At 42.3% G+C, this 26,470-nt stretch overlaps 1 protein-coding gene across 2 annotated transcripts; it reads right to left on the bottom strand.

The window, feature by feature from the left end:
- Positions 1 to 128: 128 nt before the first annotated feature.
- On the bottom strand, positions 129 to 25,580 carry dydc2 (DPY30 domain containing 2). 2 transcript variants are annotated; one of them, XM_059653198.1, is made up of 6 exons: positions 25,472 to 25,580; positions 21,488 to 21,648; positions 19,765 to 19,884; positions 7,367 to 7,477; positions 5,047 to 5,160; positions 129 to 304 (listed from the first exon to the last, which is right to left on the bottom strand). In XM_059653198.1, the coding sequence occupies exons 2-6, from the start codon at positions 21,632 to 21,634 to the stop codon at positions 221 to 223; spliced, it is 576 nt and encodes a 191-aa protein (XP_059509181.1). In that variant the 5' UTR covers positions 21,635 to 21,648; positions 25,472 to 25,580; the 3' UTR covers positions 129 to 220. The 2 variants fall into 2 exon arrangements, with proteins under 2 accessions (XP_059509181.1, XP_048407049.1); XM_048551092.1 differs by having other exon boundaries at positions 21,488 to 21,637; positions 25,472 to 25,520.
- Between the last annotated feature and the right edge of the window lie 890 nt (positions 25,581 to 26,470).

A 26,470-nucleotide genomic window follows, 5' to 3' on the forward strand; every position in this document is an offset into this window, starting at 1 on the left:
AGGGTCTGTTTAATGGGGACAGTGTCGAGGGTGCTTTACTCAGTATTAAACTTTAACACAAGTGTCAAGGCTCCAAAAATCATGAAAATTCACCAAATCAACATTTCAAATAATGAAACTCACATAGCTGAATAAGAATGTATAAATTTAATGGTAAATCAGATGATGAACAGTTTAGTCCCATCTCACAAGTCAGAGTTGAGTTGGACCACTTAATTTTTCAGGATTTCTCCTCAGCTTCTTCTATGGGTTCTTCTGCATGTTTGGATTCTTCCTTAGTTGGCAATGTATCCTGATTTTGAGCCTAGAAGAAATCATATCACCAAGTAATTTCCCTGTGAAATATCAGCAAACTGTACATCATTGTTATTATTTCTGACCCAGCTGTTTGCCAGTTATTTTCTTCTGATCGCGGAGAACAATATGGCGATTGCTGGAATTTCTCCAGTTCACATTGGAAGTTAGGGAGGGACATGGCAACTGAATGAATTTATGACCATTCAAAAGGAGTAGGCTAATCAATCAAATGATAAAGACGGGATTAATTGATCAATTACAAGGAGATCAGTGAGGAGAGATGATTGTTCAGTCATTGAGGAGAGGATCGGTTGTTAAGTTTGAAGATTAGTAGGTGAAATGATGATCAAGCTAGCAATGAAGGGATGATCAATCTAACAGTGAGGAGAGGATCAGGTATCAGTGAAGAGACGAGTGGATCAGTTAGTGAGGAGAGGAGCAATTGATTCATGAGGAGAGGATTGGGCAGTGGGAGAAAATCAGGTACCAAATCAGTGATGAGAGAATCGATCAGTGAGGAAAGCATCAATTGATCAGCAAGAGTTGATCGATTGGTAAAGATCAATCAGTGATGAAAGGATCGACGTACAGTGAAGACAGGATTGATTGAACAGTGATCAGTAAAGAGGATCATGCGAGGTGCTTCACTTTGGAAGGAGTAACAGAAATACAGAGTAATGGGCTAATGGTAAGATTCCTAGTAGTGTGGTCGGGCAGAGAGATCTCAGTGTCCGTGTGCAGAAATCGCTGAAAGTTACCACCCAGGTTGACAGGGTTATTAAGAAGCCATATGGTGTGTTAGGTTTTATTGGTAGAGGGATTGAGTTTCGGAGCCATGAGGTCATGTTGCAGCTGTACAAAACTCTGGTGTGGCCTTACTTGGAGTATTGCATACACTTCTCATTGCTGCATTATAGGAAGGATGTGGAAGCATTGGAAAGGGTACAGAGGAGATTTACCAAGATCTTGCCTGGTATGAAGGGAAGGTCTTATGAGGAAAGGGTGAGGGACTTGAGGCTGTTTTCATTAGAGAGAAGAAGGTTAAGATGTGACTTAATAGAGACATACAAGATGATCAGAGGATTAGATAGGGTGGACAGTGAGAGGCTTTTTCCTCGGATGGTGATGGCTAGCACGAGAAGACATAGCTCAGAGGTAGGTTCTTTACTCAGAGAGTAGTAAGGGCGTGGAATGCCCTGCCTGCAACAGTAGTAGACTCGCCAAATTTAAGGGCATTTAAATGGTCATTGGATAAACATATATATTATAATGGAATAGTGTAGGCGAGATGGGTTTCAGATTGGTTTCACAGTTCGGTGCAACATCGAGGGCCGAAGGCCCTATCCTGCGCTGTAATGTTCTATGTTCTATGATTAGTGAGTAGAGAATCAAGTGATCAGTAACAAGAGGGTTGATCAATTAATCAGTAACGAGAGTGTTCATCAATCAGTGGAGATGATCAGTGAAGAGGTGATTGACCAGGGCGGCACTGTGGCTCAGTAGTTAGCATGCTGCTTCACAGTGTCAGGAATCCTGGTTCAATTCCAGCCTCAGGCAACTATCTGTCTGGAGTTTACACATTGTCCCACATCTGCTGGTGCTCCAATTTCCTTCCACAATTCAATGATGTGCAAGTTAGGTGGATTGGCCATGCTAAATTGCCCATAGTGAACAAGGATGTGTAGGTTAGGTGTGTTAGCCATGGGAAATGCACAGTTACATGGATAGGATAGGGGACGAGTCTGGATGGAATGCTCTTTGGAGGGTTGGTTGTCGGGCGAAATGGACTGTTCCCATACTGTGGAGATTCGAGAAAATACAATTATAAAAAAGATCAGCCAGTGGAAACAGGATTGATTAAGTATGCATTTAGGTGATGCATTTTGGAAGGTCGAATTTGAAAGCTGAGTACAGGATTAAGGATAGGATTCTTGGCAGCGTGGAGGAACAGAGGGATCTTGGTGTGCAGATACATAGATCCCTTAAAATGGCCACCCAAGTGGACAGGGTTGTTAAGAAAGCATATGGTGTTTTGGCTTTCATTAACAGGGGGATTGAGTTTAAGAGTCGTGAGATCTTGTTGCAGCTCTATAAAACTTTGGTTAGACCGCACTTGGAATACTGCGTCCAGTTCTGGGCGCCCTATTATAGGAAAGATGTGGATGCTTTGGAGAGGGTTCAGAGGAGGTTTACCAGGATGCTGCCTGGACTGGAGGGCTTATCTTATGAAGAGAGGTTGACTGAGCTCGGTCTCTTTTCATTGGAGAAAAGGAGGAGGAGAGGGGACCTAATTGAGGTATACAAGATAATGAGAGGCATAGATAGAGTCGATAGCCAGAGACTATTTCCCAGGGCAGAAATGGCTAGCACGAGGGGTCATAGTTTTAAGCTGGTTGGTGGAAAGTATCGAGGGGATGTCAGAGGCAGGTTCTTTACGCAGAGAGTTGTGAGAGCATGGAATGCGTTGCCAGCAGCAGTTGTGGAAGCAAGGTCATTGGGGTCATTTAAGAGACTGCTGGACATGTATATGGTCACAGAAATTTGAGGGTGCATACATGAGGATCAATGGTCGGCACAACATTGTGGGCTGAAGGGCCTGTTCTGTGCTGTACTGTTCTATGTTCTATGTTCTATGTTCTAAGACGAATGATTGATAATTAAGGAGAGGATTGATCCTCTCCTCAATGATTGATCAGTAAAGACAGAATGAATCGGTGAGGAGTGGACCAACTCATGAAGAGGGGATTGATCAGTGGCAAGAGGATGGATCAATCAATCAATAAGGAGAGAATCAGTTATCAGCAAGGAGAATGTCAATCAGTGGAGAGGATGGACCAATCAGTGAAGAGATAATCAATGAGGGGAGAATTGACTAGTAAGGAAACAAATGACAAATCATTAAGGAGAAGATCAAACATAAGGAGTGCATTGATTGCGCTGCAAGGAGACAATCGATTGATCAGTGAAGATAAGACTGAACAGTGATCAATTCATGAAGGGCGATCAGTGAGGAGAGGAAAACTCAATCATTAATGTGTGGATTTATCAGTAAAGACAGGATCGAATAGTGAGCAAAGATAAAATCAATCAATCTGTAAAGAGAGGATCAATCGGTGTGCAGAATGTCAATGGTGATGAAAATATGAGGAGAAGATCGATCAGGAGAGGATGAAGTTATGAATTTTGCCTGTAGATTTTTTGGGACTTTGTGAAACTAAGTACATTTTGATGTAGGATGTAGCATAGTGCTGCTCCTGTAGGTTCATCAATGCCAGACGGTAAACGATTTGGCATAATCTATTTTGTAGGAGCTGATTGATTGTTAGAGCTGATGTGCCCTGTTCAATTGAATGTCACAGGGCAAATGTTAATATTCTCTTTGAATCATTTTGATTGTTACCTGGGACTTGGTATGGTGTAAATATTACTTGCCACTTAACAACCCAATACTGGAAATAAAATTTGACCTTGGAAGGAGATATTACCAAAGTAAGGATGTAAATGTTTTGGAAGCAGTTCAGAGATTTACCAGCCTAAAACATGGAATGGACAGATTATCTTATGACAAAAGGTTGGACACACTGGCTTTGTAACCACTGAAGTTTAGATAAGAAATGACTTGATTGATACTTGGAAAATCCTGAGTTGTCTTGACAGGGTATTTGCAGATAGCTTGTTTCCTCTTGTGGGAGGATCTAGAACTGGTGGTCGCCCTTTTAAGCTAGAAATGAGGAGATTTATTTTTCTTTCAGAAGACAGTGAGTCTTTGGAATTCTCTTCCTCGAAAGATGGTGGAAGCAGACTTCCTGAATATTTTTAAGGCAGTGGTGCATAAATTTTTAAGCAAGCAGTTGAAAGGTTATTAGGGGTAGGCAGGATTGTAGAGTTATCAGATCAGTCACAATCTTATTGAACAACAGAGCAGGCTTGAAAGACTGAGTGGCTTATTCCTGTTCCTAATTTGTATGTCCATGTGTTCACAGGTGACCAAAGATTGTGCATGGTGGTTTTAATGATGTCTAGATAGTTTTAAAGACGTAGAAGCAAGCCATCATGGTCATGGTGAGAAGCTTATCTCCATTCTTGACAGGAAACTAAGATTATGAATAATCTGGTTCAGTCTCAGACAGTTGCCAGGAAGAGGGATGGAGTCATTGTTTATGCAAAAGAATTTGTAGTTGGGACCGAAGAAGTTTTTAATCTTCTTAATGTTTAGTTGCTTATCTGATATTGGACGTTGGACCAGCATCATGACCAATTAGAGATACAGCGGTGGTCAAGAGAGATAATGAAAGAAAGATCCGTGAAAGTCACCAGAGGGAAGAGGGGCTATTACAAAGTGATTCACTGACTAAAATTAGTTAGATAACAATGGAACCAGGTGAGAACAATTCTACCCAGATGAGACAATGCTCTTGAATAATCATTTGTATTTTCAAGCTATGGCCGGCACAGTCCTCAACCATTCAAGACACTGGAGTTGCTACCCAATGCTCCTTAACATTTCCAGTCTCTGTTCACTGACCCAATGTTTCCAGAACCAGGAAACAATCCTACCATTAAGTGCTTTTCTTTTACCCTTCAGGACTTTACAAGTCTCCTTGTCTACAGGTAAGCTCAAATACCTTCTTGATCTTTTTCTGGCTTTTTTGGTCTTAAAAGGGTGAAGTTAGGTTAACACGTAATCAGAAAGGGAAGTTGAGTAAGGTTAAATTAAGTTCAGAATATGAAGCCGAATAGGTTACTCACCTGCACAACAACATTTGTTTCATCTTTCTCTTCCACAGTTTCAAGTTCAGGTTCCCCAAACCATTCAGGTGGCACTAATGAAGATGAACTTGCCATAATAGCACGCTCAGCATTCTAATAAAACAAGACAGTTCATGATCAGGGAGAACCAAGACAAAGAGAGAGAGAAGAATCACATAGGGACGGATGACAGCGAGAGATGTACCACAGAGAATGAACACTTGAGAAAGACCCTGAGTGGGACAAGGGGGGAGAAAATGGAAAGACAGAGGCCATGATAAGATAACAGTGAAAAAGAAGGAAAAAGGAGACAAGGGTAAACAAGGTGTGAGAAAAAGAGAAGAAGGGAGGAGACAGAACAAAGGAAGAATGTTGAAAAGGAAAGAAAGTAAGGAGAAATGATAGAGTCAGAGGAAGAGGTAAAACAGAGATATATGAAGGAAATGCAAAAGAGAGTGAGTGATAGTCAAATAAAGAGAGAAATAAAGCTGAGAAAAAGGGAATGGATAAAGAAATGAGAGAAAAGATGAGATATTAAAAAAAGGTGAAAGAGAATGTCAAAGTAAAGCAGATAGAGAAACAGAAAATACATATTTGAATGCTATAAGAGAATGGGAGAAACACAAAGAGGAGAGATAAATAACCAAGACAGTGTAAAGAACGACAGATAAAAGATTGGGTAGAGATCAAAGAATCACAATGACAGAATATCACACCATTTGACCTGTGGTGTCTGTGCCAGCACTCTGCAAGAAAAATTGAGTTAGACCTGCAGTCTTACATTTTCCCAGAAGCATTGCCATTCTTCTTTTCAGATAAAGATCCAATTCCCAATTGTCGATATCCATTGAATCTGCCTTTACTACATTCAGGTATTACTTTGCAGATCCTAATCACTCTGTGTGTAAGAACATGTGGTAGCGTGTATGGGTGTGAGAAAGAGAGAGTCACAGACACAAGTTTGTTAGTTTGGCCGATGCCTCTGGTGTTAACAGTGCATTTGTCGTGGGCAGTGTGCTTACTGTGGCCAGTTCAGTTGGTGCTTTCGGTGCATTCAGCACAGTTATCACAATCGGTGCTTTTAGGTTAGTCATTACGTTTGGGGTATTCAAACTGTCAGTCCCTTTTCTGTAGCCAGTGTGGTCAAATGCTGTCAGATTGTTTGCATAATTGGTGCATATAGCACAGTCAGTGTGTTTGACGTGGTCAGAATCATTTGCATGATCAGCGTGGTCAGTGTGCTACCTGTCACATGTTGAAATGGAAGCCAGTAATTGAGTAGATTTGTGTTCAGATTCTTTGCTGTGATTTGTTGAGTTCAGAATGAAAAGTGTCAGGGGAAAATGTGAAAGAGCATAGGTGAAAGGAAAAATGGAAAGAGAGGTGAAAAATCAAAATGGGTCACAAACAAATATGGTGGCAAAAGAGATAGTTCAGAGAAAGAATGTGAAAGAGGCAGCAATTTTTTAGGTAAAGAGGGAATTAAAATGGCAGTAACAATCAGAAAAAGAATGCAGTCAGAGTGAAAGGAGGGAAAAGGGACAAAACGAGAGGAGAGATAGGGTTAAAGAGAGAGCATGAGAGAAAAAGATGGGAAGTCTAGTGAAAGCGTGGCAAAGTTGGATTCTGAAGGATGGCTGGAACAGGAGAATCACAGAGATAGAGAGAGAAAATGGGGTAATGATAGAAGAATGGAGAGAGAGAGAGAGAAGGAAGACATCCTGAGAGACAGCAAAGAGTTAAACAGTGACCTAGGTCATAGGAGAACGGGAAGAAAAAGACAGGAACTAGTGAGAAAAGAGATTGAGAGAGAAGGTTAAAAAGAGAGAAACTGAAGATAGTCAGGAGAAAGTATGAGTCAATAAAGCAAAAGGTCAGTGCGATTTGCTGAGATTCCCATTTCTAGCCAGCAGATCATCCCAACCAGAAGATCCCTGTTCTGATCAACCCCGGTTGTATCTATACTATTTTTGTTGCTCACAATAATGTGGGTCCAGAGTTAAATTTGGCCTTGTCTCGGTACGGATGGCAGGTGCTCCTTCCCAAACGACAGAAGTGAACCAATGGGCCTTTTTACAGTAATCAATTTGGTCACCAGCACAGATCCCAGCTATTTAAAGCAAAGTTCAGATTCTCAAATTGTCCTGTCATGATTGTCCCCTTGAATTGAGAAATGAGGGCACATTGCATTTCACTGAGGCTGGAGTCAAATGTAACAAGAAGTGCTGGGGATTGATTACATGGTCATGTGACTCTGTCATCCCACACACACTCAGTGAACACACACAGGCAGTGAGTAAAGTGCTGACGTAGCATTGACCTGCATGTCCAGTTTCTGCAAGACCATTTCTTGCTTTTCCTTCAGTGTATCAAGAGCAGCCAAAATCTGAAGCTGCTGCTTCTCAAGCTCAAGATTCGTTATGTCGAGTTTCTGTAAAGAGGAAAGAAAACAGTTTCAGTTCATTACTCCTCACTCTATTAAAAACTCTTCCTCACCTTCCCACAGCATTTTTTGCCAAAAGCTTAAATCTACATCCCTCGTCCTGGCAATACCAGCTAATGGGAACAAATTTTCCTGGTTTACCTTATCCAAATGTGTCATAATCTTTTTTCCCTCTATTAAATTGCCATGCAATCTCCATTGTTCCAAGGAGAATAACCTCAGGTTTTGCAACCTAACCTCGTAGCTAAAATCCCTCAGTCCCTGAACCATTATGCCCCTGCAAAGTGATACAAACTATTGAAAAAAATTCCTATTCATAGGAGGGGCAGGTTTAAAAAGGACAAGAAATATAACAAACAGCAGGAATATCACCTATAGCTGGAGCCAATACAATTATGACATCTTAGTGGCCATGAACAAACTAGAAGTTAATAAAAGATGCGGAACAACAAGAACTACAAGGATGTGTAGAACTTAGGATGTGCATGGAGGTGCCTGATAGGAACATCTAGCCTTTTCATATAAGTGCATATGCACTGAAAAGGGGTCTCCTGACGGGACTTATAATGCCAAAGCAAGGCTAGTGGATCAAGATTTTGAAGTAAAACTGGGGTATCATGGTAAAATGGGATATCACTGATGGTAGGAAAAGCAATTTTGTAAATTTTCATTTAGCTTTGTTAGCAACAAATGGTTGGCCGTTTAGATCAATTGATATTAAAACTGCATTTCTGCAAGATCAACTTATGACACAGGCAAATCTTTGTCCCTCAAGAGGTACCAAATGCAATGGATACAGTCTGTACGCTAAATAAATGTGTATATGACTTAAAGGATGCTTCTAGCATTTGGTATTTCTCAGCAAGGTCTGCAATTTTAAAGTTGAGTTATTTTCAATTGATAGAAAACACTGCCATGTTTTTTCTGATATCATAAAGAGCAGCTTTCAAGCATCTTTATAATGTATGTAAAGACTTTTTGTGTGGTGGGAGCAGTGAATTTGAAAACCTTGTCATAAATGGACTTAGAAGTCAAAATTGGAATTTAGGCTTCTGATGCTTTTAAGCATGCTGGATTGAATATCAGGTAGAATGGATCAAGTAGCACTTTTGCATCAACAATCTTATTTGGAAGGTGTTAACCTCATTGTTATTAGTCAAAGTTGGGTCGCCCAAAATGATTCAAAACTGAATTGGTGCTATTGTGAAGTCTAATAGGACATCTGAATTAGCAAAGCATCTAAACAAGGCCAAATTCATGTTTTGAAATATTAGAGATGAACACAATATGAAAAATCCCATGATGAAAGATATTATTTGGGCGAACTAATCATTGAAAACATTGAAAATGGAACATTGTAATTTGAAATTTCCCTCATTGGGAAATGCCAGGAACATGATGCTTTTTATGCAAATCTCTGATGGTTCTCAAGTGCAGAACAGCGTATACTTTATCTTGTGGGAAAGGGACGTCACTATTGCGCTTCAGCTTCAGAAGCTGAAAAGATCAGAAGAGTGGTTAAAAAAATACTTTAGTGGCATAGACTCTAATTCTTGATGCGGTGGCACGATTCTTAGTGAAAATACTTGGAAAAATTTTATAAAGGTTTTCAACAGTAATACCTACAGAGTGCTACATTGATTAGAAAGTCACTATGACATAACATACACTCAACGAAAAGTGTAAGTGAGAAAAGATTGAGGATTGATATTGTAGTTTTAAAACTGATTGTGGAGAACAGAGAGATCTCTAAATTGAAAAGGGGAGATAGCAGTAGTCAGCTGTTTTACAAAAAAAAGTAGTACGTTCTAAGAAACTGTTGAACATGCTGGGGAAAAAAAACTTGGAACTTTACTTATTGTTTGATTTGTCTAAGAAGAAAAGATAAATCCATTATCATGCAATATTGTCTGAAGAAATGCCTGAAACTTTACGAAATTAGCATTCTCTTAACGTTACTGATGGAAATTTGGAGGTCGATGAAGCAGTCTGAAATGTTAGATGAAGCATTGGAGGGAGCAGATGTTCATTGTTCAGATGTTCATAATTCAATGTTCATTGAATTAATTGGGTTTTACATAGTTGTATAAATATAGGGAGCCAATAATCAGTAGGGTGTAAATTTTATCGAGAGTAACTGAAATAAAGCTCTCGCCTAAAAGTACAGACTTGAATTCTGTTTAAATGTAGTTAAGTTTTGGATTATAACACCAATGATGTTGAATTGATTGGCTGTTTGTAAAAATACTTCAAAAAAAAGGCTGATCTCATCTTGGCTTCAACTCCACTTTCCTGCCACCTCCCATAATCCTTTAACAAATCACTAATTAAAAAATCTATCTCCTTCTTAAATTGACTGAATTGTCAAGAGGATTTCTGTCCTAATATCTATTCACTACAGTTCTCCTTTCATACTGTCATCAAACAGGGTAAGGATGGCTTATTAAGGATGACCTGAACATCCATTTAAATTTACCATCTCATGTGGTCCTCCTAGTCCCCATAGTTTTAATCACAGGTAAAGCCACCCCTGATTATTCCTTGGTATCACTCTCCAACAACATACACTTGCTAAGCCCCAACTTGACCTAATTCTATATTTTACCCTGAAAAAAACCTATCCTCTAATTTGCTAACAACTTCACTTCCAACATCTCAGTTCTCTAGCTTCTAGACCTCCATTCACCAGGAATATTTCAGTACCTACGGATTTACTAAACTGCCTTCATTGCCACTTTAGATATCCTTCTTCCATTAAAACCACGGCAATCTGTCTCACACTGGCCACTCCTTGCTGTGCCCCTTATCTCTGTTCTATTGAGCCCAAGTGAGTCATATTTCAAAGAATGTGGCTGAGTGCTGGTTCAGTCAATCATCTAGAATCATAGAAACCCAATAGTGTGGAAACAGTCCTTTCGGCCCAACAAGTCAACACCGACCCTTGGAGCATCCCACCTAGACCCATCCCCCATGACCCACCTAATCTACACACCCCTGAACACTACAGGCAATTTGGCATGGTCAATCCACTTAACCTGCTCATCTTTGGACTGTGGGAGGAAATAGGAGCACCTGGAGGAATCCCACACAGACACAGGGAGAATATGCAAACTCCACACAGACAGTCACCCAAGGGTGGAATCGAACTGGGTCCCTGCTGTGAGGCAACAGTGCTAACCACTGAGCCACCATGCCACCCCCACCCCTACTGAGCCATCATGCAGCCCCAAATCTACTGACCAGATTTGGCGCAATTCACATAACACTGACTAAGTGTCTGAATTGCTCTGGCAACCTGCACTTTTATATGCATGTTGCAGTCTGGAACTGTTAATAGTGATGACCATAAGAAATAAGAACAGGATTAGACATTCAGTCCCTTGAGCCTTCTCTGCCATTCATAAGATTATTGTCTTATGAGCAAAGATTAAACAGTTTGGAATCTGCTTATTGGAATTTAGAAGAATGGGAGGTGGCCTCATTGAAACATAGAATCATACTGCATAGAAACAGGCCCTTTGGTCCAACCAGTCCATTCTGATCATAATCCCAAACTAAACTAGTCCCATCTGCTTGAACTTGGCCCAAATCCCTCCCAAGATTTCTAATACATGTACTTATCTAAATGACTTTTAAACATTGTAACTGTACCGTCATTCACCACTTCCCCTAGAGGTTCATTCCAAACACAAACCACTTGGTTTAAAAAAATTATCCCTCATGTCTTTTTAAAACCTTTCTCCTTTCACCTTAAAAAAAATGCCTCCTTGTCTTGAAATCCACCACCCTAGGGAAAAGACCATTTACCTTATCTATACCCCTTATGATTTCATAAAACTCTATAAGCTCACCTCTCAACCTCCTACACTCCAATTAAAAAAAATCCTGGCCTATCCAACCTCTCCTTATAACTCAAACCCTCCATTCCCAGCCACATTGTGGTAAATTTCTTTAGAACCCTTTCCAGCCTAATGATATCCTTCCTATAACAGGGTGACCAGAATTCCAAAACAGACCTTACCAATATCCTATATAACCTCAACTTAATATCCCAACTCGTAAACTCAAAGGTCTGAGAATTGATGGCAGGCATCCTGAAACATCATCTTAACCCCCTATGTGTGATGCAAACTTCAACGAATTGTGTAATTGGACCACTAGGTCCCTCTGATCTACAATACTACCCAAGGCCCAACTTTTAATTGCATAAATCCTGCCCTTGTGTGTTTTACCAAAATGCAAAATATTACCTTTATTCAAATTAAACTCCATCTGCCGTTCCTCAGCCTGTTGACCCAATTGATCAAGATCTCTTTGTAATCATAGAAAACCTTCTTCACTGTCATCATCAATTTTGGTATCATCTGCAAACTTACTACCCATGCCTTCAATATTCTTATATAAATCATTTATATAAATAACTAATAAAAGTGGACTCAACATCGATCCCTTTGAAACATTGCTGGCCGCACGCCTCCAGTCCAAAAAACAACCCTTCGACATCATTCTGTTTCCTGCTGTTAAGCCAATTTTGTATCCAATTGGTGAACTCACCTTGAATCCCATGTGACCTATACTAAATAGTCTACCATTCAGGACCTTGTCAAAGGCTTTACTAAAGTCCAAGTAACCAATATCTACCTCTCTGCCCTCAAATCTTCTTAGTTACTTCCTCAAAAAAACTCAATCAAGTTTGTGAGACGTAATTTCCCTCTCACAAAACTATGCTGACTATTCCTAATCATGCCTTGCCTGTCCAAATGCATATAAATCCTATCTTTCAGAATCATCTCCAATAACTTACCCATCACCAAAGTCAGACTCACAGGTCTGTAGTACCCAGGCTTCTCATTACATCCCTTCTTAAACAAACAACATTAGACACCCCAGTCATCCAGCATCTCACCTGTAGTTATAGGTGATACAAATATTTCTGGAAGAGGTCCCGCAATTTACTCTCTGACTTCCCACAACATCTTGGGATACATTAGATAAAGTCCTGGAGATTTTTCCACCTTTATACTTTCTAAGATCTCCAGCACATCCTCTTCTGTAATGTGAACAGTTTTCAAAATATCTATACTTATTTCCCTGAGTTCTGTAGCCTCTGTTTCTTCCCCCACAGTAAAAACAGATGCAGAATATTAAAGCTTTTGTGCTCCTGAGATGCTGCTTGGCCTGCTGTGTTCATCCAGCCTCACATTTTGTTATCTCAGAATATTAATTTAATGTCTTTCCTAACTCCTGAGGTTCAATACGAAAATGACTACTTTGATCCTTAGGGGGCCCTACTCTCTCTCTCTCTCTCGTTGCTCTCTTGTTCTTAATACACCTGTAGAATCTCTTTGGATGATCTTATTTGCCAAGGCTATCTCATATCCTTGCTTTGCCTTACTGATCTCCCTGTTAAGAATGCCTCTACGCTCTTTATACTGTTCAAGAGATTCATTTGAACACAGTTGTCTAAATCTATGTATGATTCTCTTTTATTCCTGACTAAAAACTCAATATTTTTATTCAACCATTGTTCTCTTAATCTTACCAGCCTTACCTAACACTCTAATATAATGACTCTGAACTTTCATTGTCACACTTTTGAATGCCTCCCACTTATCAGATATCCCTCTACCCATGAACAGTCTACTCCCAATCAACTTTTGAAAGTTCTTGTCTCATGCCATTAAAATTTGCTTTATTCCAATGAAACAAAATCATGTTGGATTCATAAGGAGCTGATGCTTCCCGTTACGGAAGAGTCTAGGACCAGAGGGCATAGACTCAGAATAAAGTGTGCCAATTTGAAATCATGGCTGATCCAACATTCCTGACGTCTACTTTCAGTACTTTTTCTGCATAACCCGCAATTCCACTCCTGATCAAAAATCTATCTATCTCAGCCTTAAATATACACAAGCACTCTGTCCCCACAATTTTCTGTAGCAAGGAGATCTAAAGACTCACGACTGTCAAAGAATTCCTCCTCATCTCAGTCTTAAATTTATTCTGAGACTATGCCCTCTGGTCTTGGACTCTTTCATGAAGGGAACCATCAACCCCTTAAGAATCCAACATGTTTCAATGAGATGACCTCCCATTCTTCTAAATTCCAATCAGTAGAGTCCCAAACTGTTTAATCTTTGCTCATAAAACAATCCTGCCATACTTGAGATTATCTTAGTGAACCTTCTCTGAATTGCCTAAAATAGAATGATATCATTCCTTAAATAACTTCTGACTATACTTTAGATGTGGTCTCACCAGCACCTTGTACTGTTGCAGTAAGACTTACCTACACTCATATTCCAACATAACTATGGGCCAACATTCCATTGGCATTCCTGATTACCTGTGGCACCTGCTTTGTGTTTTGTGCACAAGTACTCCCATGTCCGTCTGTGTTGCAGCTTTCTGCAGTTTTTCTCCATTTAAATGTGTACTATCCTTTTGTTCTCCCTTCCAAAATTAAGAACTTCACACTTTTCTACATTATACTCTATTTCCCAACTTTTAAAAACTCCCTTTCTGTCTCCTTATCCCCAATTGTTGTTTCCAGCCCATTATTCAATTCTCTAACCATACCAGTATATCACCGCCAACTTCATGGGCTGTTATGACATGCCTTTTTTGAGGTTCCTTGTTAAACACACTCTGGAAATCCAAATATATCTATTGTTTTTCCTCTATTCACTCTGGTTGAGATTTCCTCCAAACACTCTAATAAATTAGTTAAACACAATTTCCCTTTCATGAAGCGAAGCTGACTCAGTTTAATTAGGTTATGATTTTCCAAATGTGTTGCTATTCTTTAATAATTAATTCCAACAATAGAATTTGGGCTAATCAGCCTATAGTTATCCACTGTTGTCTCCCTTTTTGAATTGCCAGTTTTCCAATCCTCTGGAATTGAATCCTCCAATCCAGAATGGAAGGATTTTTGGGAAATTACAACCAATGCATCCACTATCTCTGTAGCTACTTCTTTTGACATCATTGAATGCAAGCCGTCATTGCCAGGGAATTATCTATCTTTAGCCCCAGTAATTTGTCCAATGTACTTTGCTAATGATGGTGATGGTACTTACTTCCTGTCCCATATTCTTTAGTGCTAATGGTATATTCGAAGTATCTTTCACCTTAAAGATTGATGCAAAATATCAGTCTAACTCATCTGTCTTGTTCCTCATAATTAGCTCACCAATTCTTCTTCTGAGGGCCTACATTCACTCTGACCTCTTTTCTTTTCTTTCTTTATATATCTTTATATATCTTTATATATTTAAAGAAACCACTTTGACAATATTTATATTTCTCTCTAGTTTGTTCTAGTAGTTTATTTTCGCTCTATTATCTTTTTAGCCCTCCTTTACTGGATTCAGAATTTATCCCATTCTTTGTGGCCAACACTAACTCTTGCCTTCTTACATGTGTTTTCTTTCAAACTTAACTTCCTTGGTTAGCGATGGTTAGTTTATCCAAAAGCACAATGTCAATTTTCACACATGCTCTGATGACACCCAGCTTTACCTCACCACCATCTCTCTCAACTCCTCCATTGTATCTGAATTATCAAATTGCTAATCTGAAATCTGGTGCTGAACGAGAAGATATTTACATCATTTGAGTATTTGGAAAACTAAAACCGTTGTTTCTGCTACAATTCTATTCCGTAGCTACTGACTCCAATATTCTTACAGTCTGAGTTTAAGCAGATCTATTTGCAACCTTGATATCACATCCAATTTGAGATGACCATGAGTCCTCCTAATGGTGCAATCACTAAAACCGCCTGTTCTCACCTCCATAACAGTCCAATTTCACCTCAGTCTGAGCTCATTCGTTTCTTAAATTCACATGCCTTTGTTACCTCTTGACTCAACAATGCAAAACAGCCTTGGATGGTGTCCCACATTCTACCATCTGTAAACTCGAGGTTACCCAAAGCTCAGCTGCCCATGTCTTAAATTGCATTAAGTCCTATTCCCATATCATCCCTGTACTTTATGACTATTGATTTCTTGCTCACTAATGTTCTGATTTTAGACTTCAAATCCCTATTTTCAAATTCCTCCATTACCTCAAAGAAGAAGGAAGACTAGAGCATGAGGACAGGACCTTTGGTCCATCAAGCCTTTCTAAATGAAAAACCTTTGGCCTCCACACAATCTGATTATGTCTATTCCCTGTCTATTCATGTATTGGTCGAGATGCCTCTTAAATGTTGTTACTATTCTTCTGCCACCTCCTATGGCAGTGCCCACCCTCTGTGTAAAAACACCTGCCTCTCATCTCTTTTAAACCTTTTCTCTTTTACTTTAAATCTGTGTCCACTGGCTACTGACACTTCTACCCTGGGAAAAAGATTCTGACCAGCCATTATATCTGTGCCTGTAATAATTTTGTAAACTTGTATTAGGTCACCCTTCAACCTCTGTTTCAGTGAAAACAAACCTCAAGTTTGTCCAATCTCTCCTCATAGCTAATACCCTCCACCAGGTAACATCCTGCTAAACCTTTTCTGTGCTGTCTCCGAAGCCTCCATATCCTTCTGGTAGTGTGGTGACCAGAACTGTACACAATGTTCCAAATGTGGCCTGACTAAAGTTCTATACAGCTGGAACATGACTTCCCAATTGTTATACTCTATGCTCTGATCAACAAAGGCAAGCATGCCATATTCCTCGATAACAAGGTGTAGAGCTGGATGAACACAGCAGGCCAAGCAGGAAAGCTGACATTTCGGGCCTAGACCCTTCTTCAGATTTTCTGTTCTGTCTCTCTGAACCAAGATTTTCTTGGTTATGGACCTGTTTGGGGGGTCCATAACCAAGAGACACAGTCTTAGGACACAGTGTAGACCATTCAGGTTTGAGATGGCAAAACGTTTCTTCACTCAAAGAACAGTGAACCTGTGGAATTTTATACCACAGCGGCTGTAGAGGCTAAATCAGTGAATATATGGAGAGAATGCAGGATTGTGGTTCAAGAAAGAGGATCAGCCATGACTGTATTCAAGTCATAGAGATATACAGCATGGAAACAGACCATTCAATCCAACCCATCCATGCCCACCAGATATCCTACATTAATCTAGTCCCATTTGCCAGCATTTGGCCCTTGTCCCTGTACACCCTTCCTATTCATATACCCATCCGGATGTCTACAAATGTAGTGATCATACCAGTCTCCAACACTTCCTCTGGCAGCTCATTCCATACATACATCACCCTCTGAATGAGAAAGTTGCCCCTTATAAATCTTTCTCCTCTCACCTTAAACTGTTGCCCTCTAGTTTTTGACTCTCCCACCCCGGGGAAAAGACCTCGCCTGTTTACCCTATCCATGCCCGTCATGCTTTTATAAATCTCTATAACGTCCGCTCTCAGCCTCTGATGCACCAGGGAAAATAGCCACAGCCTATTCAACCTTTCCCTAGAGCTCAAACTCTCCAACGCTGGCAGCATCCTTGTAAGTCTTTTCTGAACCATTTCAAGTTTCACAACATCCTTCCTATAGCAGGGAGACCAGAATTGCAAGCAGTATGCCAAAAGTGGCCTAACCAATGTCCTGGATGAACACAGCAGGCCAAGCAGCATCTCAGGAGCACAAAAGCTGACGTTTCGGGCCTAGACCCTTCATCAGAGAGGGGGACGGGGTGAGGGTTCTGGAATAAATAGGGAGAGAGGGGGAGGCGGACCGAAGATGGAGAGAAAAGAAGATAGGTGGAGAGAGTATAGGTGGGGAGGTAGGGAGGGGATAGGTCAGTCCAGGGAAGACGGACAGGTCAAGGAGGTGGGATGAGGTTAGTAGGTAGATGGGGATGCGGCTTGGGGTGGGAGGAAGGGATGGGTGAGAGGAAGAACAGGTTAGGGAGGCAGAGACAGGTTGGACTGGTTTTGGGATGCAGTGGGTGGAGGGGAAGAGCTGGGCTGGTTTAGGGATGCAGTTGGGGAAGGGGAGATTTTGAAACTGGTGAAGTCCACATTGATACCATTAGGCTGCAGGGTTCCCAGGCGGAATATGAGTTGCTGTTCCTGCAACCTACGGGTGGCATCATAGTGGCACTGCAGGAGGTCCATGATGGACATGTCATCTAAAGAATGGGAGGGCGAGTGGAAATGGTTTGCGACTGGGAGGTGCAGTTGTTTGTTGCGAACTGAGCTCTTTAGATGACATGTCCATACTGCACCTCCCAGTCGCAAACCATTTCCACTCCCCCTCCCATTCTTTAGATGACATGTCCATTCCGCTCAGTTCGCAACAAACAACTGCACCTCCCAGTCGCAAACCATTTCCACTCCCCCTCCCATTCTTTAGATGACATGTCCATCATGGGCCTCCTGCAGTGCCACAATGATGCCACCCGTAGGTTGCAGGAACAGCAACTCCTATTCCGCCTGGGAACCCTGCAGCCTAATGGTATCAATGTGGACTTCACCAGTTTCAAAATCTCCCCTTCCCCAACTGCATCCCTAAACCAGCCCAGTTTGTCCCCTCCCCCCACTGCATCACACAACCAGCCCAGCTCTTCCCCTCCACCCACTGCATCCCAAAACCAGTCCAACCTGTCTCTGCCTCCCTAACCTGTTCTTCCTCTCACCCATCCCTTCCTCCCACCCCAAGCCGCACCCCCATCTACCTACTAACCTCATCCCACCTCCTTGACCTGTCCGTCTTCCCTGGACTGACCTATCCCCTCCCTACCTCCCCACCTATACTCTCTCCACCTATCTTCTTTTCTCTCCATCTTCGGTCCGCCTCCCCCTTTCTCCCTATTTATTCCAGAACCCTCACCCCATCCCCCTCTCTGATGAAGGGTCTAGGCCCGAAACGTCAGCTTTTGTGCTCCTGAGATGCTGCTTGGCCTGCTGTGTTCATCCAGCCCCACATTTTATTATCTTGGATTCTCCAGCATCTGCAGTTCCCATTATCTCTCTCTAACCAATGTCCTGTATAGCCGCAACATGATTTCCCAACTCCTATACTCAATGCACTGACCATTAAAGGCAAGCATAACAAATGGCTTCTTCACTGTCCTATCTAATTTTAACTCCACTTCCAAGGAACTATGAATCTTCACCCCAAGGTCTCTTTGTTCGGCAACACACCCCAGTACCTTACCATTAAGTGTATATTGAATGCAAAGGAGGCTCAAATAAAAAGGCTGAAGGGCCTATTCCTGCTCCTAGTTTGTACATACATGTTTTTATCAATTAATGGTTAATAGTCCAAAAGAAGAAATGAAACCAAAACCAAGATTAAATGTTTTCTTTAGGTCTTGTAGTGGTTGAATTATTTCAGTGCCAGTATACATGTAGCTCCAGGATTTGAAGCTGCATTGCGGTCATTATCATCTTCAGCTCTCTGCTTAAAGTCAGCTCTGATGCATAGTGTTTTGAATTCTACCACCAGCAGGGCAAGAAGGCAGGTCTTAAATCCACCCAGAACATGGATCCAACCACATGCTGTTGGCACAAATCTGATCCATGGCTAGCAGTTCAGGTGGGATGAGGTTAGTAGGTAGATGGGGGTGCGGCTTGGGGTGGGAGGAAGGGATGGGTGAGAGGAAGAACAGGTTAGGGAGGCAGAGACAGGTTGGACTGGTTTTGGGATGCAGTGGGTGGAGGGGGAAGAGCTGGGCTGGTTGTGTGGTGCAGTGGGGGGAGGGGACGAACTGGGCTGGTTTAGGGATGCAGTTGGGGAAGGGGAGATTTTGAAACTGGTGAAGTCCACATTGATAACTGAATCAACCAGACTATTAAAGTCCCTGAATTGCTGGAGAAATGTGCACTTTTATATAGATGTTGCAGTTTGGAGCTAATGTTGATGGAGGCTCCAGTTTCTTTCCAGGAATTTGTTTTGCTTTTACTGCCTGTCAATGGCATGTATGGGATGGACTTACAAGCTATGAACGCACCTTCCTTGGTCATCATGTTCTGAGGTGAGACTTGAACCCGGAGCCTCTGACTTGGTGGCAGGGACACTAACTCTCCCAATCAAAATCTATTAACGCTATGGTGATGTTGCACCAATTTCTTGGGCAGTGCCCTTACTGAGGTTTACATGCTGCAGTGATGCAACTCTCCTGTTCCCCTAGAAGAAACTGAAGAAACCTTAGTAGGAAAGCCTCTGGCTCTACATTTCAATTATTTCTTCAGCCACTATCTGGGATTAAAATGGGAAACCCTATTCAAGTATCCAAGTGCAAAGCAATAGTGGAGAGGACCTGTGAAAATATCAGTATACAAAACACTGGAGTAGTGAGATGGATCACTTACCAACTTCCTTTCATATGCCTGTTGAATTTCGAGTAGTTCCTCTTGTAGCTGTTCCTGCGTAGCTTTCTCCTTCAATGCTGCTTGTGTCTCAATGTCCAGCTGCTTAACCTCCAATTGACTCTTGAAATAATTGAAAATGGTCAAACAACAATACTTGATTTACAGAGATAATGGGAACTGCAGATGCTGGAGAATTCCAAGATAATAAAATGTGAGGCTGGATGAACACAGCAGGCCAAGCAGCATCTCAGGAGCACAAAAGCTGACGTTTCGGGCCTAGACCCTTCATCAGAGAGGGTGATGAAGGGTCTAGGCCCGAAACGTCAGCTTTTGTGCTCCTGAGATGCTGCTTGGCCTGCTGTGTTCATCCAGCCTCACATTTTATTATACTTGATTTACACTTGTTTAAACATCAAAGGCTTTGAAACAAACTATTTCTAACACTCATACAGACACATAGACCAATTCTTTGGTACTAAAATAATGGAATACAGACCAATAAATTCTCATTTGATATTCAACAGAATCTCTCTTTATATCATGCTTTGTCCCTCTCAGTCACTCACTCACTATTTCTGAGTTGTGTGCTTTCAGTCTCTGATTCATATCTCTGCTGGTACCTTTTTGAGTTATGCTCCCTTTCTGTGTCTCTAAATCATGTTCTCTCACTCTGCATCCCATGCTGTCTCTGTGTTTTCCTTTCACTCTATCTCGTGCTCTTGTTCTCTGCATGTTGCATTCTCCCTCTCTATCTCTTACGTTTACTGTCTCTGCGCCTCATGCATGTGCTGTTTCTCCATGCCACATGCATAATCTCTCTTTGTGTCTTGCGATCTCTCTATCTTGTGTTCCTTCTCTCTGTGAGTTTGCTTCTTATTCTGCGCCTCATGCAAACTACTGTGTTTTCTCCGTCTCTCAATCTCTCTGTCTGCACCTTATGCCTCATGCTCACACTCTTTCTGTGTCTTGTAATTGCACTTTCTCTGTGCCTCATATGCATTCACGCTCTATTTCATGCGCCTTCTGCCTTCCACAGTGCCTTTCTTGGTGTCTCCTTGCCTGTGCTCTCTTCTCCCTGTATGCCTCTTGCACTCTCTGTGCCTCATTCTCTGTCTGTGCATTGTGTTCCATGTGTCTCACACTCTTTTCACAGCGTCTCGCATTCTCACAGTCTGTCTTTGTGTTTCATATTCTCTCTCTGTCTTGTATTCTGTCTTGCCTTCTTTTTCACTATATCTTGCCTGCTGTCTCTGTCTCATGTTCCCTACCTGTTCAGATTTTCTCTACCTCACATTCTGTGTCTCACGTTCTCTCTTTCTATGTGTTTTCTCTCTCTGTGTGACCAGAAAGGCAAATCCTTCACAGATGCTGCCAGACCTGTTGAGCTTTTCCAGCAACTTTGTTTTTGAACCATAGAGGTTGAAACTGGAGTGACTACAGAGGCTGAAGCCAAGAAATAGTTGCTGAAGGAATCTGAGTGAGTAACTGGAGAGAGTAGAATGCCTAATTCACAGGCGTGGAATTACAGGAAGGGTCAGAAACAGCCACTAAAATGAGCTAAAGTGAGTCACAAGCTACAGATGCTTGTCCTACACCAATTGTACGGCTGGTTCCAGACAGCTGCTATTTTCTTTAAGGGGCTGAGCTCCTTGTAAGGAAACGGTCAAATTAATGTGAGTAATGGGATGGATCAGTTGGTAATGATGAAGATCAGTAAACTAACCTTTCTCTCTAAGTCAAAGTTGTCTCTGTATTTATACAGCCAGTATGCCAGGTATTCAATAGGATCAACTGGTCGATGCTGTGCCACTTCTGCCAGACCCTCAGTCAAACAATCGCCCAAAACAATTCTCAGATAGTTTGAATCCATCTTCTGCTGAGAGACTTTCAGATATGAATATGAGAGAATGCAAAAACATTATCCTTTCCACAGGATTTTAGACACAAACACAGCAAACTCAAGCACACTCAAATCAAGGTAAATCAACGTGCGCTGAACACATCTACGTTCTCTCTCACTATTGACCCAGAACAGTCAAACTAGACTCAAATTATGAAGTGTTTTTCTCTCTATCCAGCTCAGTTTCTTCAACATTCTCTGTGTTTGGTTCAGATTTTCAGCATCCACAATATTTTACTTTCACTAGTCTAGAACATGCACTATTCATGCACAATCTCTTGTGAAACTGTCAATGTCATGGATCAGACCAAACCTCCCTTATTTAAAGGCAAGTGTAAGGTGCTGTGTTTCAGATGTAATTTAATTGATTACACTGCTTGGCTCTAAACAAAACACACTTTATTCTTATCCCACAGTGAAAATACAAATAATCAAAAGAAGAATTGATATAACTAACTCTACTGGAGGACTTAACAGAATGATAAATTATTTAACTACTAAACAGCAACTGTTCCAATATTGTAATATGCCATAAACACACCCTTGCAAAAGCAAGTTCTCACATCCGATTCTGACAGTAAAGCGAACTCAAGTTTGTTGCTGTGGCCGAGAGAGAGATGTAACAACTTCCACAGTTCTTTCAAACACCAACAACTACTGAAAGCTAAACTAAAACCCTAGTTCTTTGGGAACCTGACTCTACCCATTTATGGTACTTTTTTGTTTCAACTTTTTAAAAAAAAACCTGAGGCCTCACAAGCTGTTTACTTTATCGGCTTTGAAAAGATAGCTTGATGCCTCGGTCTTAAAACCTCCTTGGGAAAAAAGCCAGGACAAAATAAACCACTTACAATCGTAGTATTGTCACATCAATAACTTTAATGGATCCACACATTTTGTGTAGACTAGTCTGTGTACAATATTAACTACAGTATCCCTGTATTAATCATTCTGTCTGAATTGGTCACTCTTTCTCTGCAATTTGACAGTTTTTGTCTGTAATAGTCACAGTGTCTACAGATCACTCCCTGGGATTATATCCATATCTCTGCTTTGATTACATTTTCTTTTGGTCACTTTCTCTTTCTGCACTGGATACTCTCTCTCTCTGCAATTTGTCACACTCTCTCTGTACTGGACAATGTCTTTCTCTCTGTCCATAATGGTCTCCCTGTCTCCCCCTCCGTCTCCATCTCCCTTTCCATCTCTCTCTCCCTCTCCGTCCTCCTCCTACCCACCCCCACTCTCTGTAGCAGACTCTCTTTCTCTGTATTGGTCACTTTGTCTCTGTATTGGCCAATCACTAACTCTGTCTAATAGTCAGTCTCTGTATTTCGTCATTAGCTCTTTGTATTGGCCAGTTCTTCGCTTTGTTTATACTGAAATAAGGAACTGCAGATGCTGAAGATCTGAAACAAAAACAAACTTGGTAGAAAAGCTCAGTACGTCTGACAGCACCAATGAAGAGAAAACTGAGTTAATGTTTTGAGTCCAGTGACTTACTCATTGTCAAATGGTTGCATATTTGCATTGGTCACTCACTCTGCAATGGTCACACTCTCTCTGTATTGTGACTGTTTTTCTGTTGTAGTAACAATTAGTAATAGTAATGGACTACTAGTATTTAGTAATAGTAACTAGTAATAGTAATGATTAGGGTAGTGCAGTAGGTTGGTGGTTAGCACAGCTGCCTCACAGCACCAGGGACCCAGGTTCATTTCCACCCACAGGTAAATGTCTGTAATAGAGTTTGCACATTCTCCCAAGTCTGCATGGATTTCCCACCAGGTGTTTCGGTTTCCTCCCACAGTCCAAATACATGCAGGTAAGGTGGCCATGCTAAATTGCCCATAGTGCCCAGGGATGTGCAGGCTTAATGGATTAATCATGGGAAATGCAGGGTATAAAGGATGGACTGGATCTAGATGGGATGCTTTTTGGAGGTTCAGTGTGGACTCAATGGGCCCAATGGCCAGTTTCCATTCTGTAGGGATCTAATGATTCTATGAACTCATGCTGTTTGTGCTGGACTCTCTCTCACTATACTGGATACTTCCTCTCCCTTTCTCTGTATTGGACATTCCCTCTGTATTGATCCCTCTGTCTCACTTGCACTCTGTGTAATAGTTACATATTCTGTATTGGTTGCTCTTTCTCTCTAATAGTTATCCTTTGTGTGTATATTAGTCCGTCCCTGTCTAATGATGACTCGCTCTCACTCTCTCTTTACTGGTCACGGGTACTCTATTAGTCACTAACTCTGACATGGTCCCTCTCTCTTTCTCTATTGCTCATTCACTCACATTCTGTATGTAATGGTCCCTTTTCTGTCTTGTTCCCTTTATTGATCACTCTCACTCTCTGTAATGGTCACTCTTGCTCTCTGTCTCTGCATTGCACACTCTTTCTCTTTCTGTGAAACCAAACCTGATCCAAAACGTTAACTCTGTTTTTTCTTTCACAGATGCTGCCAGATCTGCTGAGCTTTTCCAGCAACTTTATTTTTGTTCCCTCTCTTTCTATATTGGTCTCAGTCTCTCTCTCTTTCTCTCTTTCTCTCTCTCTCTCTCTCTCTCTCTCTCTCTGTTTTGGTCACCCTTTCTCTTGGTGTAAATGGATCACACTTTCTGTATTGGTCACTGACTGTGTATGTAATGGTTACTCTCCCTCTCTTTGTAATGGTTATTCATTCTCTGTAGAACTCACTCTCTATTAGACTTTCTCTCTTTCTTTCGCTGTATTGGTCACTCACTCTGTAATGATTTCTCCCCCTCTCTCTCTCACACACACACACACACACACACACACACACACACACACACACACACACACACACACACACACATAAACATGGTCACTCTCTCCCAAATGCCCGCACTGTCTGTTTCTGTGTTGGCAATTTACTCTGTAATGGTCAGTCACACTATTCCTGAATCAGCCACTCTGTTTGTACTGGTCATTCATCCTCTACACGGGCCCACTGCATTGGTCACGATCTCTACCTGTATTGATTACTCTGCCTGTAACGGTAACTTTCTCTTTATTGTCCTCTCCGTATTGGTCGCTCACTCATGCTGTAGTGACCACTCATTATCACTCCATCTATTGATCACACACTGTGTAGATCACACACTGTGTTGATCAGTCTTTGCATTAATCACTCATCGTTACTGTCTCTATAATGATCTCTCTGTCTCTCTCTTTCCCTCACACACACCCTTTTTAAAGGTCACTCACTTTCTCTGCATTGTTTGCTCACTTGCTCTGTATTGATCACTTTCTCTCTGTATTAATCACTCTATCCTCTATTGATCGCACTCTCTATATTGATCGCACTCTCTATATTGATCACTCTCTCTCTCTCTCTACGTCGTTCACACTTTATCTCAGTATAGATCTTTCTTTATTGATCGCTCATTCTCGCTGTTTGTATTGATATTTGCAGCTAATCGCTGGGTCCTTCGGTTTCCACCTACAGTCCAGATGTGCAGGTTAGGTGGATTGGTCATGGGAAATTGCCCACAGTGTCTAGGAGTAGTGGGTGAGTCTGGTTGGAATGCTGTTTGCAGGATCGGTGTGGACTCGATGTTTGCACACTGTAGGGATTCCATATGATTCTATGATCTGTCTCTCAACTGATCTCACGCTCCATAGATCACACTCGCACTTTCTGTATCACTCTCTATATTGATCACCTACTCACTCTGTAGTGATCATTCATTATCGCTCAGCCTATTGATTACTCTCTCTGTATTAATCACGCTTTCGCTCTATATTGATCACTTTCTTTCTAAATTGATCACTTACCCTGTCTCTGTTGCTATGGTCCTTTTCTCTCGCTGCAAGCGTCCGGTAACCAAGAAGAGCCGGAAGTGACGATTGGATGAGCAGCGAGCACCGCCCCCCGGGGGGGGCGGAGGCACACGGTGTGTGGGACCCCGGGACAGTGAGGCCGGGACGGGGTTACACAGTGTGCGTGGGGACCCCGGGACAGTGAGCCCGGGAGGGGGTTACACAGTGTGCGTGGGGACCCCGGGACACTGAGCCCGGGAGGGGGTTACACAGTGTGCGTGGGGACCCCGGGACAGTGAGGCCGGGACGGGGTTACACAGTGTGCGTGGGGACCCCGGGACAGTGAGCCCGGGAGGGGGTTACACAGTGTGCGTGGGGACCCCGGGACACTGAGCCCGGGAGGGGGTTACACAGTGTGCGTGGGGACCCCGGGACAGTGAGCCCGAGACGGGGTTACACAGTGTGCGTGGGGACCCCGGGACAGTGAGCCCGGGACAGGGTTACACAGTGTGCGTGGGGACCCCGGGACAGTGAGCCCGGGACAGGGTTACACAGTGTGCGTGGGGACCCCGGGACAGTGAGCCCGGGACAGGGTTACACAGTGTGTGTGGGACCCCGGGACAGTGAGCCCGAGACGGGGTTACACAGTGTGCGTGGGGACCCCGGGACAGTGAGCCCGAGACGGGGTTACACAGTGTGCGTGGGGACCCCGGGACAGTGAGCCCGGGACAGGGTTACACAGTGTGTGTGGGGACCCCGGGACAGGGTTACACAGTGTGCGTGGGGACCCCGGGACACTGAGCCCGGGAGGGGGTTACACAGTGTGCGTGGGGACCCCGGGACAGTGAGCCCGGGAGGGGGTTACACAGTGTGTGTGGGGACCCCGGGACACTGAGCCCGGGAGGGGGTTACACAGTGTGCGTGGGGACCCCGGGACAGGGCTACATAGTGTGTTTGGGGACCCCGGGACAGTGAGCCCGGGAGGGGGTTACACAGTGTGTGGGGACCTCGGGA

The sequence above is a fragment of the Stegostoma tigrinum genome, chromosome 20 (assembly GCF_030684315.1).
Source record: "Stegostoma tigrinum isolate sSteTig4 chromosome 20, sSteTig4.hap1, whole genome shotgun sequence".
Lineage (NCBI taxonomy): Eukaryota > Metazoa > Chordata > Chondrichthyes > Orectolobiformes > Stegostomatidae > Stegostoma > Stegostoma tigrinum.

Coding starts and splice junctions, on each gene's coding strand:
- dydc2 (XM_059653198.1), bottom strand. CDS start 21,634: ATGGATTCAAACTATCTGAGAATTGTTTTGGGCGATTGTTTGACTGAG. Junction 19,885..21,487: donor ACTTTGACTTAGAGAGAAAG/GTTAGTTTACTG, acceptor AATTATTTCAAG/AGTCAATTGGAGGTTAAGCA. Junction 7,478..19,764: donor AGGCATATGAAAGGAAGTTG/GTAAGTGATCCA, acceptor TCCTCTTTACAG/AAACTCGACATAACGAATCT.